Source organism: Podarcis gaigeae (assembly GCF_964106915.1).
Source record: "Podarcis gaigeae genome assembly, chromosome: 2".
Classification (NCBI taxonomy): Eukaryota; Metazoa; Chordata; class Lepidosauria; order Squamata; family Lacertidae; genus Podarcis; species Podarcis gaigeae.
The window spans coordinates 68,179,793-68,194,672 of NC_139679.1; the positions used below are offsets into that span (position 1 = coordinate 68,179,793).

Sequence of the window (14,880 nt, forward strand, 5' to 3'; positions counted from 1 at the left end):
GGCCAGATTTAGGTTTGATGAGGCCCTAAGCTCCTGAAGGTAATGGAGACCTTTATATGTCCAGCTGTCCTTTGTCAACAAATTGTTGCTGTATTTTGTGTTGAATAAATGCTACATGATAATTTATGGACGTTAACAGGTATCTAAAGCCATTTGCACATGCAGAATGTAGGCACCCTATATATAGAAATGAGGAAACCAGTGATATTTTAGGGAGCATGTGGGGCCCATTACTTACATCATAGGAACCTACACAACACAAAACACTGCTGCTGTATGAAGGTTTTATTTTGTTTGCTTTTTTCTTATATTTTGGAAACGTACATCCAGGTTTGTTTTTTCTTTAATTTTTTTGGGGGCCCCAAGAGAATGGGGCCCTAAGTTATAGCTTGTTTAGCTTATACATAAATCCGGCACTGGGGGAGACCAGGAAGTGGCATCTTCCCATTTGGCCTCAGGTGCTGAAAGGGGAAGGGCCAACCCTAGTTCAGATTCATTGTTTTTGAGCTGGCATTCTGACACTTCAGATCTCAGAACAAAGCCTGGTGGCTTCCAAAATGCAAATCCTCACCATTTCCCCCCATATCCCAACTCTTATTTATTTTTTATAATTTATATCGCACCTTTCCCCATTCAAAGGGTGAACCAAAGCGACTCACAGAAAATACATCAAAATACAATGCCAAGAACAACGATAAAATGCAAAATGTAATTTTCTGAAAGAACTATGCAATCATTTTACATAGGTTGACAATCTTCCCAGCCCACATCATTTAAACATTATTTATCTTTGGGGGGGGGGGAGTGACACTGACCTGAAATCTTCGCATGTCTCGAGGGTTTCCTGCATTTTTTAGGCAGTTCTGGTTACATTTAAGAAAAAATTTCAAGAAGAACCTGTTGGAAAAAGGATATCGTGTTGAGTATACCAGTTGTTGACAAGTTGCCCCAATACACCCCTTGCTCACCCAGCAAACAATTTATATAAAATTGTCTGTCCACATGTACCACATGGATAAAGACTGTCCTCTCACAGTTCTAACACACCAGACCAATGAGCCGAAAAAATAGGCATAAACTTAACACAAAATTATTCCGCCAAAAAGCAAAGTCATTATCTGTCTTCTAAAACATGCCGCTTGAAACTTTCATCACACAACAAGGGTACAGAGGAGAAAATGAAGCCACCATTTCCATGGAGTCTGATGGCTGGCAGTCACAACTACAGAATTCCGGAAATGATCATATTTCCCTACTACTTGAAACAGTTATGCATTTGGGGACGACAAATTGGCATATTTTTCACTGTCACAATTCTGGCTCCCACATGCTATAATTTACAGAATTCCAAAATGTGTTTATGATGAAAAACATTCGTGCATGTAATACTGTACAGGGAGCGCGTGTGATTTCAGCTAAGGCGTTAAACACTAAATGTTCTCTCAAGGTAAGCTTGCAGCTTCATTGCTTCTCTCACCTGTGGCCCTGCATCTTGGGTTGCAAAACTGCTGCTGCTACCATCATTATGCATTTTACTTAATAGAAAAATGGCCCTAGTAATGATACTAGTGTTGTTAGTATTATTCAATCGTAATATCCTTTCAGTGCATTTTAAAAGTATGAGGAATATGGAGATGAGATGGCAGTCACTGGCAATAACAATGAAAGATGTCAACTTCCAGGCTTTAACAACTCCTAAGCACTAAATCCTAAACCCCCAACTCCTATCAGAATTTCTGCCTCCCATTTTGTCTCCTTACTAGTTATTCTGGCTTTATAAACTGTTTTCCTCCCCTCTGTGGTATGAAGAAGTTGATGTTGTTCTTGGTTTACTTGTTTTTTCTTGTCGTATGTCTTAGGGGAGATGTTCTCACCCCTGCACTGAAACTATCTGAAAACAGACTGGTAGGCAGCTGCAACACACCCGCACAAGTGGGGGGGGGGACACACAAAAGTCAGAAAGCACTGTCACTAGAACAATAGCTGTGTTGATCTGTTGTATTTCTTCTTCTTTTTTAAAGCCTCTGTATATTTGAGAGTAACCTCATCAAACCCAGTAGGCTTCACTTCTGGGGACACATGCAAAAATTGGGTATTCTAATATGTGGTAGCCATTGTGAAAATTGAAGCCGGTGACCTTTATTTATTTTAGTTATTCCAGTATACTTCTGTCTCTGGCTCTGCCTATAGTCATCACTAGCTCCACCCACTCTCACCCTGCCATGACCTGTAATGGAATGAGCCCACAGCAGAAACAAGATTGTTCACTCACCCTACCTCCATACTACAGTAATGAATGGAAATTAATACACAACAGGAAAACATACTTAAATAAATGGGGGAGATACCATTATATAGATGCAGTTGGGTGGTCTTTGATGCCTTAAATAGGCGTTCTTACTATGGACGCTTGTCAAACAAAAGAAAAAATGTGCTAGCTAGGATGAAGTCCTCTTTCACTAAATTTGCCAGCAATTAGAGCGGTCAACTTATTAAAAGTTGTAGTCAATCAGCAGCCTTGCATTTAACTGATAAATCAATCGATTCACCATTAAAAAAAATTACAGTATTTCAGTACAGGTTACATTCTAAGGGTCATTACTGAAGTTTTTCCCAAACTAGCAGAAAATTATAAAGCATATCAAAAATATTTCACCAGATCTACTAAGTGTTGCTTGTTTGTATTTATTGTTGTTGTTTTACACACACACACACACACACACACACACAGTGGTACCTCCGGTTGCAGATGGGATCCGTTCCGGAGCTCTGGCCGGATCCCGAGGTTTCCACAACTGGAGGGACCGCTTCTGTGCATGCACAAGTGGCGAAACACTTCCGGGTTTGCAGCTTTCGCAACCCAATGTTTATGTTACCCGAGGGTAATGTAAGCTGAGGTGCTACTGTATACTGTATATATATCGCTATATAAAAAGTACTGAAGTAGTTTACAACAATATCTATATACAGTACAAACCACATACATATTTCAAATCAGAGGCCATCAACAAACTTTGATGGTTACTTTATACAGCAATACAATGCTTTGCTCACAGAGCACTCTTTTCAATGTTGTCATCATGCTGCTTTAAAAGCTAAACTTTAATCTGTAATTAATTCTAACAAAAGAATACAACATGTTGCATAATTCAGTTTATATTTTTGTCTGGGGAGGGAAAGGGATGCTACTAATATGTATTAAAAAGGTGATTCGGCAAGCTCCAGCCACAAACACTCATGGGTAATTATAAATACCAGCATGAACACAAATATCCCTTTCCTATTACTCCCATGAAACATCCTTTTGGCCGAGGCCTATAGAACAACACAGAGGGAGAAGCTAGCTGCCACTCAAAGCAAAGAGAAGGGGGGACCCCACATACTTTCCTACACTACTTGCCTCAAGTGGGAGGCCCCTCATCTACTTAGTGCCATCTGTAGGGATGAAGCGGTGCCCTAGGAACAACTAAGCCAAACGTATATGGCCTATAGAGGATCAGCTCAAGGGCTGGGGAAATGAGAGAGGCACTTGATTTTGTATGGAGACATGCTTATTCTGTAATAGAAACTCACTACCCTGGGTATGGCTCCCTCCATAGCTCAGTGGAAACTAGCTGGAGCCTGTCTTACCTATGTAGCAGCTCTTAGCTGCTATGCTGAGTTGTTCACAAATAAGTACAGCTTCCGAAGCTCTCCTGACACTCCTGCTGCTTCCTGGTATTAGGACAAACCTGTTGCAAGGTTTCTTCCCAAACCCACAGGATGCCACAGATTTGCCCAACAACTTCAGTGTCCTAACTCCTTTCCATAAACAAATGAGAAATACCCTAAAGACTCTGGTGCTAATAATGCACACCTCCAATCAGTCTGTAAATTGCTGTCAGCTGAATCCAATTTCTGATTACAGCTTGGGTGTTGATTAATACACAGTTAGGCAAATTACCTACACCCAGAAAGGAAAAGTGAAGAAGAAATTTAGCTTTGCTTACAGAAATAGCAGTACACAAAAGGCTTAAATGCAGGATACTTTGAGTTCCCCACTATGCACAAATCAGCGGAGCAGTCTCGTGTCCCTGGCACAGTTTGCCAAGAAACAATGCTGTGTTTTATAAAGCAAAGAGATAAAAACCTGACGAAAAAATATTTCCCTGTTTTTCACCATTAGAGATTGAGGAACAGCTGGCCACAGATTATGGGCTACTTTCTTAATAGTGGGGGGGAGGACACCTCAACTTAAGAAAATAAACCAGAAGGAGGTCTCGACCAAAACACAACCATAAATACATGAAATTCTAGCATAACTAGGGAAGACCATGAAATGTTTGGGGTAGTTGTTAAATCTTCACGTATGGGTTGATTAGTTTAATGATGAGAATATAGCCAATATGTTTTGAAAATGATATATATATACACACACCACACATGTAAATGTGTCTACTCCAGATTGTGTGTTATAAACACATGCAAAGTAGCCCCAGCATAGATGAAAGGAGGGCTGGAAGGGCTCTGTTTGTTTACACTAAATTAAAGACAGACATAAGTTACTGCATTGTCCCGTCAAGTGCAGCCTGATATCCAATATCAGTAAACTGGCACTAGCTGGTGTTTGCAGACCGGGGGGGCGGGGGGGGGAGAGAAGGGCTTTCTAAGCCTCTAATGGCCAGCTGTGACTTTGAATGTGCAGAAAGAACTGTCAGCACAAATAATGGCATCTCAAATCCAGACAACTGCTTGCCACCAAAAGGTGGTTTGTATTTGTGCCAAAATGGATTCTGAGAGGCCAGCAAAGAGGACTTTAATTCTACCAAAGAAAAATGAAATGCGGCCGGGGCTGGGGGGGGGGAGAGAGAAGTTCGGGATCTTACATTTTGAGGATGAGCACTCGATGGCTCTCCTGTCAGCAGCTCATCGTTTAGCTCGCCAGCTATGAAGGGCATGGACATTAAATCCCTCTTGCCCTAAGCTGGCCCTGCCGCGTGGAATGCTGGCAGAATCCTGAGCTCGGTCTCCTGCCTGCTGAAATGAAAAGCCTGGCCATCTGTTGGGAGGCAAAGATTTCCCTGTCAACTGATGCCTGCTCAGAGCCTCCGACAGGCCCTTATGTGGCAAAGTCTCTCAGAAGCCCTTATTCTTTGGGGAAAAGTTTGCTTTGCCCCAGAGGCTTGCTGGAGAATTCTTCGGAGTTTTCCAGAATGTAGGAGCCAAGCAGCTGACCAGTTTGGCCTGCCCTTCCCTAAAGGAATAGATTACCAAGAAGGGGAGGTGGATGTAATAGTTAAAAATATCTTTACTCACAGTCAAGAGTGTGTTTTCAACAAGCTCCGCAAATGGAGGAAAAGATTGATCGTGCTAGCTAGTATAAGGCATGCATGAAGGTTAGGGGCAAACGTGTTGGCTAATTGGCCAAGGAGGTTATTTGCAAAAAAATAAATTTTAAAAATGGATACCTTTTCATTTCATTTTGCAAAATTCCAGGCTTCTTCTGCTTTACAAAAAAAAAACCTACTGCAAGTAGTTTGACTAGAAAAGTGACATTAAATAAAACAAGTGAAAAGCAACATCTCCAGCGTAGGCTGAACGTGTGGAAACAGACTAGATTTAGAGATAGTGTGTGGATTGGGGAATAGGAATTGGTATAGTTCATAGAACAGATGTGTCTGCTTGTCTGTCTTTCCCTTGGCCAGTGCTATTTCTCTAGAAAAAGAGGTGCTGGAACACACCATGAACACCTCCCTCGCTCTCTTAGAAGGGCAATGGCGCCCACCTGAGAGGTGCCAGAACTGAGTTCTGGCTGAAAAAAAGCCCCGCTCTTTGCTAATTACAAATAGATAAATTTTCTACTTGTGTGGTAGAGGCGGGCGATAATCGTTAATAGCAATTCTGGCAGGGATGCCTGATGAATTTGTTCTCTAAAAATTCTGAGTACATACCTGCTTCCACTCCTCCAGGAACCCCTTTTCCCCATCGCAGATCTACAATTCCCTGAGTGAAGAGGGATTGACAGTTAAACCACACTGTAGCTCTGTGAGAGGGAATGGGAGACACCTAGCAACTCTCAGCACACTTAACTACATTTCTCGGGATTCTTTGTGGGAAGCCATGAGTGCTTAAAGTGGTATGATACACTTTTCAATGTATAATGCAGATGGGGCCTAAAGTGTGGCTCAGAACTTGGTTTATCTATTGGCTTTCACACTTCCCATGTACTCTAATGTAGTTTTTGCCTCAAAGACAACATAGCAGAATATGCTTTTATATGCATATTAGGGCAGGAAAATACTTTATGTATTTAAATGTGAATTTTCTCGCACTTTTATTTTTACAATCAGTTTGGGAAAAGGATAAAAAATTTTAACATAAACTTGATTAAAATTTTATTTAGGGGGCAAAGGAATGGGTTTTTGCATATGGGTCAGGTGCCTGTTTAATTTTAGAGCAATTGTGGAAAAGGCTTGCAAATGGACCCGAACATCTCTGATTTATTCCTTTTTTAAAAAATTACAAACAATAAAAACAAAGTTTTATCCCTCTTGTAACACTTTTTTTCTTTTCTTTTTGGTTATTGAATGGACAAATCATATCTTCAATGAAATTTTCAACTACAGGTGGATGCAGAATGTGAATCTCAGAATTGTAAACTAACACACTATTCTAAAGTTTAAATTACATTGATGTATAACAGAATAAAGTAATTAGCAGGCATGTGTATTGGGTCTGGACAGATTCCGAAACCTAAAATGAATCAGGCAGCTTCAGAGAGATCTGGGACTCTTCCAAGGTAAAACGGTGTTTTCCTGAGGAAAAGTGAATTAGGCTGCTCCTAAAACCCTGGAGCCACATCAGATTCAGACTGTTTGTCTCTTTAAAACTGTTATTCCCAGGCGCTCTATTTCCAATTAACGATAACTTCACCAAGGCTTTCCTTTTTTATTTCCAGTAAAGGTGCTTTGTGATGGATGCTGAAGGAACCTTAATGTCAATTGAGGAGGAAGCAAACAAACAAAACCTCTCAAACGCTTTCATTCATCATAACTCCTTAGCTACTGTAAAGGTAAAGGTAAAGGTACCCCTGCCCGTACGGGCCAGTCTTGCCAGACTCTGGGGTTGTGCGCCCATCTCACTTAAGAGGCCAGGGGCCAGCGCTGTCCGGAGACACTTCCGGGTCACGTGGCCAGCGTGACATCGCTGCTCTGGCGAGCCAGAGCCGCACACGGAAACGCCGTTTACCTTCCCGCTGGTAAGCGGTCCCTATTTATCTACTTGCACCCGGAGGTGCTTTCGAACTGCTAGGTTGGCAGGCGCTGGGACCGAGCAGCGGGAGCGCACCCCGCCGCAGGGATTCGAACCGCCGACCTTTCGATCGGCAAGTCCTAGGCGCTGAGGCTTTAACCCACAGCGCCACCTGCGTCCCCTTAGCTACTGTACCAATGCTTAAATGTTGCAGCTTTCTTATCTAGGGTACACTCTGTGATGTGTGTTGTTATACAAATTCCCTCCAAAGTCATGGTGGAGGATAAATGAACTCCATCCGCCCACCCAAAGAAAGGTGTTGTTCAAAGACTTCTGTCATTTTCCCTCTGATTTCCCCCCAATATTATTTAACCAGAGACACCTCAATCATATATGCGATTTTCATATAAATTCTACACACAACCAAACCATAGACGGGTAAATGGATCTCTCCTTAAAGAAAGTCCCATTGCACACAAAAACCTGCATATATCTATCTAGAGTGTAGCAGCATTTATCTGCTAAAATTTGGCAGCAAAGGGCTACCATGTCTATAAATTTCATCTTATTCTACCAAAAATATCAAAGTTAAAGGCAGTTTCCTTTAAAAAAAAACCTTAAAAAATGTAAAGGCTACTTGCATAATATCCGTTTACCTGGGAATAACACCCATTGATTGTAGTAGGACTTCTGAGTATATATGTTTAAATGCATTGTAAATGGGAGTTACAGTTGTAATACAGTCATACCTTGGATCCCGAACGCCCTGAAACTCCCGAACGCCCTGAATGCCGCAAACCTGGAAGTGATTGTTCCGGTTTGCAAACATTTTTTTTGGAACCCGAACGTCTGAAGGGGCTTCTGTGGCTTCTGATTGGCTGCATGAGCTTTCTGCAGCCAATCAGAAGCCGCGATTTGGTTTTTGAACGTTTTGGAAGTCAAACGGACTTCCAGAACAGATTCTGTAGTAAGATTAGTTTCTTTTCAGTGACAGGCTAGCAAAGTATTTCTGTATCATGTGCAGAAGGAAGGAACCCCAAACATTCTGCAACCTACTTCTAAACAAAGGCACCACATCTCCAGCACTTTTGTCTTTAAAGATGCCTCTGTTTATGAGTAGGGTGCTCAGGGTATTGTGTTCCTTCCATTTCTTTAATCATACAAAATACTAACATGTAAACCACACGCATCCAGGGGGTAAACAGCCACAGACAATGGTAACATTGAAATACAAAATTCCCCAGGCAGAAAAATAACATGTAAATAAACAATGGGTAGCGATTCAGAATTGCCTGCTGGGATCAGGACTCAGAAAACAGGATGAACTGGGAGGAGCAGGACTTTGTCCAGTTGTGAACTATGGTAGAAAACCAGCAGTTGTTTTCAGTGCTAGACTGAATATAATGTCCCCTAAACAAGTAGAAAGTGTATTTCCTTCACTAAACAGAATTATTATTAGGGTGAAGGCCTTCCAAATTAGAAGGTAGTATTGCAGACTGGAAACTAGAAATTTTACACTAGTGAGAAGAAACCAAACCAGTGGACCTTGAAAAGGTCTCAATACGCTATCCAGGAACTGGCCCCATCAAAGAGTAGGAAGCAGGGAATAGGTGAAGGCAGAAACTGGTCCTCCCAGAAGTTTTGGTCCTCCCAGTCTGGGGTGAGATATGGTAGTGCTGTGTCCTACTCTGCTGAGAACGATCCCCTATTTTGAAGACTGTCTGGTCCAAGTCCAGTTCAGAATTAAATAACTAAAAGGGAGAGGCGGGTCTTTGAAATTGCCTGTTATATGTAATGCCTGGACAGAAGATCGAGCAGACTTGCAGATCACCTAGTTATAGTCTTGCCCAATGTGATGAGATGTATCACATTTTAAAGATGTACACACCACACAAACACACACGTTCAAATTTCCATCTATTTATATGAATTAGCATATACAAATATTATGTAAATCTGTGTCCTCCCCCGCCCCTGGTGATACATTTTTTTTCTTTTTTAGTGATACAGAAGTGGCCACCCTAGGGGATACACCATTTGGTGTTATGCTTCAGACAGCAAAATGTCCTGAGCCAGCACTGATCATATCACAGATAATCAGTTTTGCTATACTCAGTCCTGGGAAGGATCCCATCAGAGTAATCCATTTAATCACAGTCAGCTTCTCCTTGAAATGTGGCACAGCCCAGCCAGGTATGTGGAATGCTGGGAATTCAGAATGTGCTGGAGCCAAGGAATGGCTTTTGCTTCCTCCAACTTGGGCCACTGATAATGCCATAGTCTTGTCATTGTTCTGGTGCAGAACTCAAAGGGACTCAGAAATGAAGCAGGATTTCATTTGCCACTGCCACAATCTTTGGGAGGAAAGGAGGATAGCTGGGAAGGCAAAACCTACATTCCTGGTACTGAAGAAAAGCACGTTTGTTCTAATACATTGGAGAAACTGTTTGAGAACGGTTCATCCATGCAAATATATGACAGCAGTAAGGCTGCCAGAGTCAGTGAAACATGTGGTGATTCCACAGTACAAGTGTCAACTGCATACTTAAACCTGTCTAGAATAAAAGGGAAGCTGCAAGCTACCTATTTCAAGTTTTATGAACATGTTAGTGAAGAAAGCGAGTCTGGATTCCGTGGAATTCTCTCGCAGAGGGTATGTGCCTGCAACACTGGCTGCTTTGCATCTTTCTCACCCTAAAGGACTTCTGACTCTTTAAGGCCAGAAGAAGAAGAAAACAGCTTTGTGTATAACAACAGGGGTGTGCTGTGTTTTCAGGCAGAAAGCTGCATCTCACATTCCAGTTATGGGTTCAAACAGCCAAGATGGATGCTTCAAAGAGCACAGTGGCCAATGGGTAGCAGAAAGTAGGAAGGAAATCTCAGACAAAAGCAGCATGCAGTAAGCAACCATTCCCACAATTACTACTTGCAAGGGTGTCCTATGGCACATTCACTCTTTTCTAAGTTACTTTGGGGGGGGAGCAGGAATTCACCACAGCATATGAATGTCATTCGTGTAAAAACACGGTAGTATTGTTGCTAGATCAACAGCACAGGCAAGGTATCGTAACAAAAAGAACTAGGGACAATTACTTGATTCTGGGTAAATAAATGATCTGTTAGTTAGAGCTCTTAATGATAACTTCCATAAAAAGAAAATATGAACACAGTCTGGCCTGGGCTACAAAGGCTGAAACACCAATGGAGACAGCAGTGACAGAAGCACTGGGTTAGAAACTGCACCATCTCTCCCCACCCCCTGCGTCAGCAGTGTCAGTGACTCAAGGAGAAAACTCTCTACCATTGAGCCAATGAATGGCTTGGACTTTTTCCTGATCTAACCCAGAAGCTGTAATGGGTAGCAGCTAAACCACAGCTGCATACCTCTCAACAGTCCCATATTAATTGGGATGTCCTGGCATTACAGAAGCCCTCCTGGCTTCCAATTGTCCCAAAAGATGTGCATCCCTCTTTCCCCCTGCAGCATATTGGGGGGCATGCTGCTGGAGATAGACATCCCTTGAAGTAGTCCCACAGGCATGAAATTTGCTTGTGGCATACCAAAGTTTTTATTGATAAGAAATACATTGGAAAAGAAAAAAGAAACATCTCCTAGTGGTGCTTGATTTCCATGCAATGTTTTTGGCATTAGAATCATAGAATCATAGAGTTGGAAGAGACCACAAGGGCCATCGGGTCCAACCCCCTGCCAAGCAGAAAACACCATCAGAGCACTCCTGACATATGGTTGTCAAGCCTCTGCGTAAAGACCTCCAAAGAAGGAGACTCCACCACACTCCTTGGCAGCAAATTCCACTGTCGAACAGCTCTTACTGTCAGGAAGTTCTTCCTAATGTTTAGGTGGAATCTTCTTTCTTGTAGTTAGGATCCATTGCTCCGTGTCCGCTTCTCTGGAGCAGCAGAAAACAACCTTTCTCCCTCCTCTATGTGACATCCTTTTATATAGTTGAACATGGCTATCATATCACCCCTTAACCTCCTCTTCTCCAGGCTAAACATGCCCAGCTCCCTTAGCCGTTCCTCATAAGGCATCGTTTCCAGGCCTTTGACCATTTTGGTTGCCCTCCTCTGGACACGTTCCAGTTTGTCAGTGTCCAGCCTGTATTTCCCCCTCCGCATTTAATCCAGTTTTACTCTTATTGGGGGGGGATAGTTAAAAATGCCCTACTGACAATAATCCATTTGTGACATCACAGTGACACATTTCCAAATTCAGCTGCTGTCTGAAAGCTCCCTGTGTTGGGCGCAGGGGGCACTGCTGTGCAGCACTTTTCCACCATGAGATCTAAGAAGGTGGTTCTGTGAGATAGCTCTCCTTGCCTCTGGGAGATCTCTTGGGGATTCTGCAGGAATCTATCCTGTCTCCATTGCATGAAACTACTGGAAGCATAATCCAAAATCTGAGCAAATTCCCATCACCCAGCCCTCTTTCTTGTTTCATCTGAACTAGGCCTAGCTGTTTCATTCAATAATGATTGCTCCTCTGGTGCTAAGACAATGCTTCAGCTATTTTCCTTATTATTATATGGTTTGCTATGTAATTTTGATTTTTACTTCCTAATACTGTTCTCCATTTACAGAACTCCTGAGTATGAATTGAATATTGGATTCTAAACCAAGAAAAAAAGAATGGTGAGGACATTATGGTGTTTTCCACTGATGCAGTGTATCCTGGCCATCAGATGTAGTGCTGAATTATTCAAGCTGAAGGTATCCAATGCATCTTTTTCATGTAGACTATGCATGTGTTTTATGTTCATTGATCATTGGTTAAAGTAATTTAGATCAATGCCCATTCGGAAAATAAATTCTACCAAGTACTCAAGGAATATAGTTGAAAACACAGCAACTTGAAATTAAAACTACCTTTAATTTCCTTGAAAGACCTCCCAGTATTACAACTACTGTATTTTATATTGGAACATTTTGCGTACGAGTGTGGGGTTATGTGATGGCCACTGGTTATCAAAGATCTACAGAAGGCTTACACATATTTATCAGCATGAAATTGAACATGAAAATCAAATACAGAAACAGGAAAAGCCACTTTTTTACCCACAGGTTCACAGCTGGCTTGTGCATGTCTCTTAAATCAATAATCAGCATTAGCTATCCTTTGCAACACGCTCACAACAGGAAAATAATTCTTCAGAGCATAAGTTATGCATCACAATGCCTACAAATTGTTTGTTGACTTTAGCAGAAGCAATTAGAGCTATCTCTGTCTTACAGCCCAATCCTATGCATGTTTAGTGAGGTCAGTGAGATTTGGGCCTGGTTCAGACATAAAAATCTCAACTGTGGTTATTCACCCAAGAACAGAACTTTCCCTCTGCTCCTCAGTGGACCCAGCTTGTTTAAGCCCATTTCACATTACCTCTGGACAAGAAAACTGTACTGCAATTTCAGTTTCCTAATCAGGAAGTGAAAGCAGGTTGCTAAGGAGGCATTAAATCACGGTTTCCCAGTTCTGATATAATTGGAAACTGTGGTTTAAACAAGACATGATCTCAGTGCTAACACCTGGCCTTGGATAATAGGAGAACGAGAAGCAGAACAGACTAGGTTATTTTTATGAACTTTCTAACAAAGACTATAACTTGTTAGAGTGAATATAAACGATATTTGTTTCAGTGCTGGAAACGGTTGGAAAGAACCCACCTAATCACTGAAGCAGAAGCTACGCTTGCCCAGAGGCAGCCTTCAACTACTCACAGCTTGTTTCACCAAAGTTTTCAAGTTGCTTTTCTATAGGCCTCATCGTGCTCTGTGCACTGGAGCACAGCACATCAATTTTTTAAACTTCCAGCCAGTCTTCTACCTTCTTCAGTACCCTATTTTCAGAATTTACAACACTCCACAGAAACCCAGACCGTTTCAGTGTTACATCGTCATTCCCTTCCAAGCAGACAACATTCCCACAAAAATGCTTAGGTTTTTCAGAGGAATCTAAAGAGATCTCACACAACATGTTAATGTTGCGCACAAAGATAGAGCATTGCCACAGAAGACACAACAAAATAAGTAAGGTAAGATTTATGCCCTGCTTTCCCCTAATTTGATCTTGCTTCCCAGGGTCTCATTTCACAATGATTCTCTCTCTCTCTCTGAAGGGCTAACCTTTTATTTCATGTGGCAGGCAGTGGGCTGGGACAGTAGAAAAGAAGGTAATTTTTCTTCCACTTGCAGAGCAATCCAGTAGCCCTGTGTGTGACTAGAAATTATTTTAAGGGGTAGGGTAGTGGAGGGAGAGACCTTTGGAACCGACTTTGGGGAGAAGCTGAGGGCTGCAGTGGGAAGGACTGGACAATTCTCTGAATCAGAGCCAAAATTGTGTTGTTTTTTTAATGCTGCTACACACTCCCAGAGTTTAGCAACAGGGCAGGATGGATTGATAAATAAACAATGGGTGGTATCCAGTGCTACTCATACTCAAGAGTAAGCCCACTGAAATCCATGAAGTTAAGTCAATTATGTTTAAAGGACAGAGTACTCTATGATTCGATTGACCATCACCCAAAATATTATGCAAAATTCTGATTCATACACCGTACTTCTACAAATGGTAGCTTGAGAGCCAGTGTGGTGTAGTGGTTAAGAGCGGCAGTCACATAATCTGGTGGAACCGGGTTCGTGTCTCCGCTCCTCCACATGCAGCTGCTGGGTGACCTTGGGCCAGTCACACTTCTGTGAAGTCTCTCAGCCCCACTCACCTCACAGAGTGTTTGTTGTGGGGGAGGAAGGGAAAGGAGATTGTTAGCCGCTTTGAGACTCCTGAAGGGGAGTGAAAGGCGGGATATCAAATCCAAACTCTTCTTCTTCTTCTTCTTCTTGTTCCCAGGCAGTCTTTTACTGGTTAGTTTTTTTTTGGCAGGAATAAGCAGCAAAAACACATACATGTTGAGCAGATGGGACACAATTAATAATAATAATAATAATAACAATAACAACTACTACTACTACTACATAGGAGGGAGGCATTTTGCATAACCAAGGGGTGTAACTACCAACACTATTCACTTTAAACAAGTCCTAATCCAGAGGACTGAGACCTAGAACTAAGTACAATGTAGATTCATTGTTTAACTCTACAGTGACACAGGGAGGCAAGTTGACTATGTTATCCCCCTACACATGAGTAGTGCAAGCATTCAAGCTGTGCTTTCCTCTTCCTTCATGGTTCATAGTCACTGTCTGCTATGTAGCAGCCAAGGAAGTATTGCTTTAGCAGAGATGGTGACAGGCCTCTCCAGAATTAGAGTACTTTATTATCACATTAGTATGGGGAAAAGACACATAATTAACGGAATTTATCCTCATTTATTCAGTAAAAGCACTAATATTCAATCAATCTGCCTCTGTTTAATTACTTTCCCTTACACTATTTTTTTTCTTCCTTGACCCCTCAAGTAGTAGAGTACAAAAATGTGTGAAGTCTTCTTCTTTTTTAATTCCACTTAGGATGCTAGACACTATTCATCGAAATAAACGTTAAAAAACGGAACTGGGGGTCTGTCACAGTTCACAAGCTGCCACAGAGTTAGCAGCCATGCCAGTATTATACTTTTGCTAGAAAAAATGCTATTAAGTGATGGCATATAACAGAATTACCGTTAATTGTAATATGAC

General features: G+C 41.8%; 1 protein-coding gene across 8 annotated transcripts in view; it reads right to left on the reverse strand.

The window, feature by feature from the left end:
• The window catches only part of EBF1 (EBF transcription factor 1), a 378,896-nt gene that overhangs the window by 130,706 nt on the left and 233,310 nt on the right, over positions 1 to 14,880 (reverse strand). For all 8 annotated transcript variants that reach the window (XM_083726224.1, XM_083726220.1, XM_083726223.1 and 5 more), the window contains exon 7: positions 816 to 897. In XM_083726224.1, the coding sequence (XP_083582350.1) occupies positions 816 to 897 (82 nt within the window). The remainder of the gene's footprint in view (positions 1 to 815; positions 898 to 14,880) is intronic.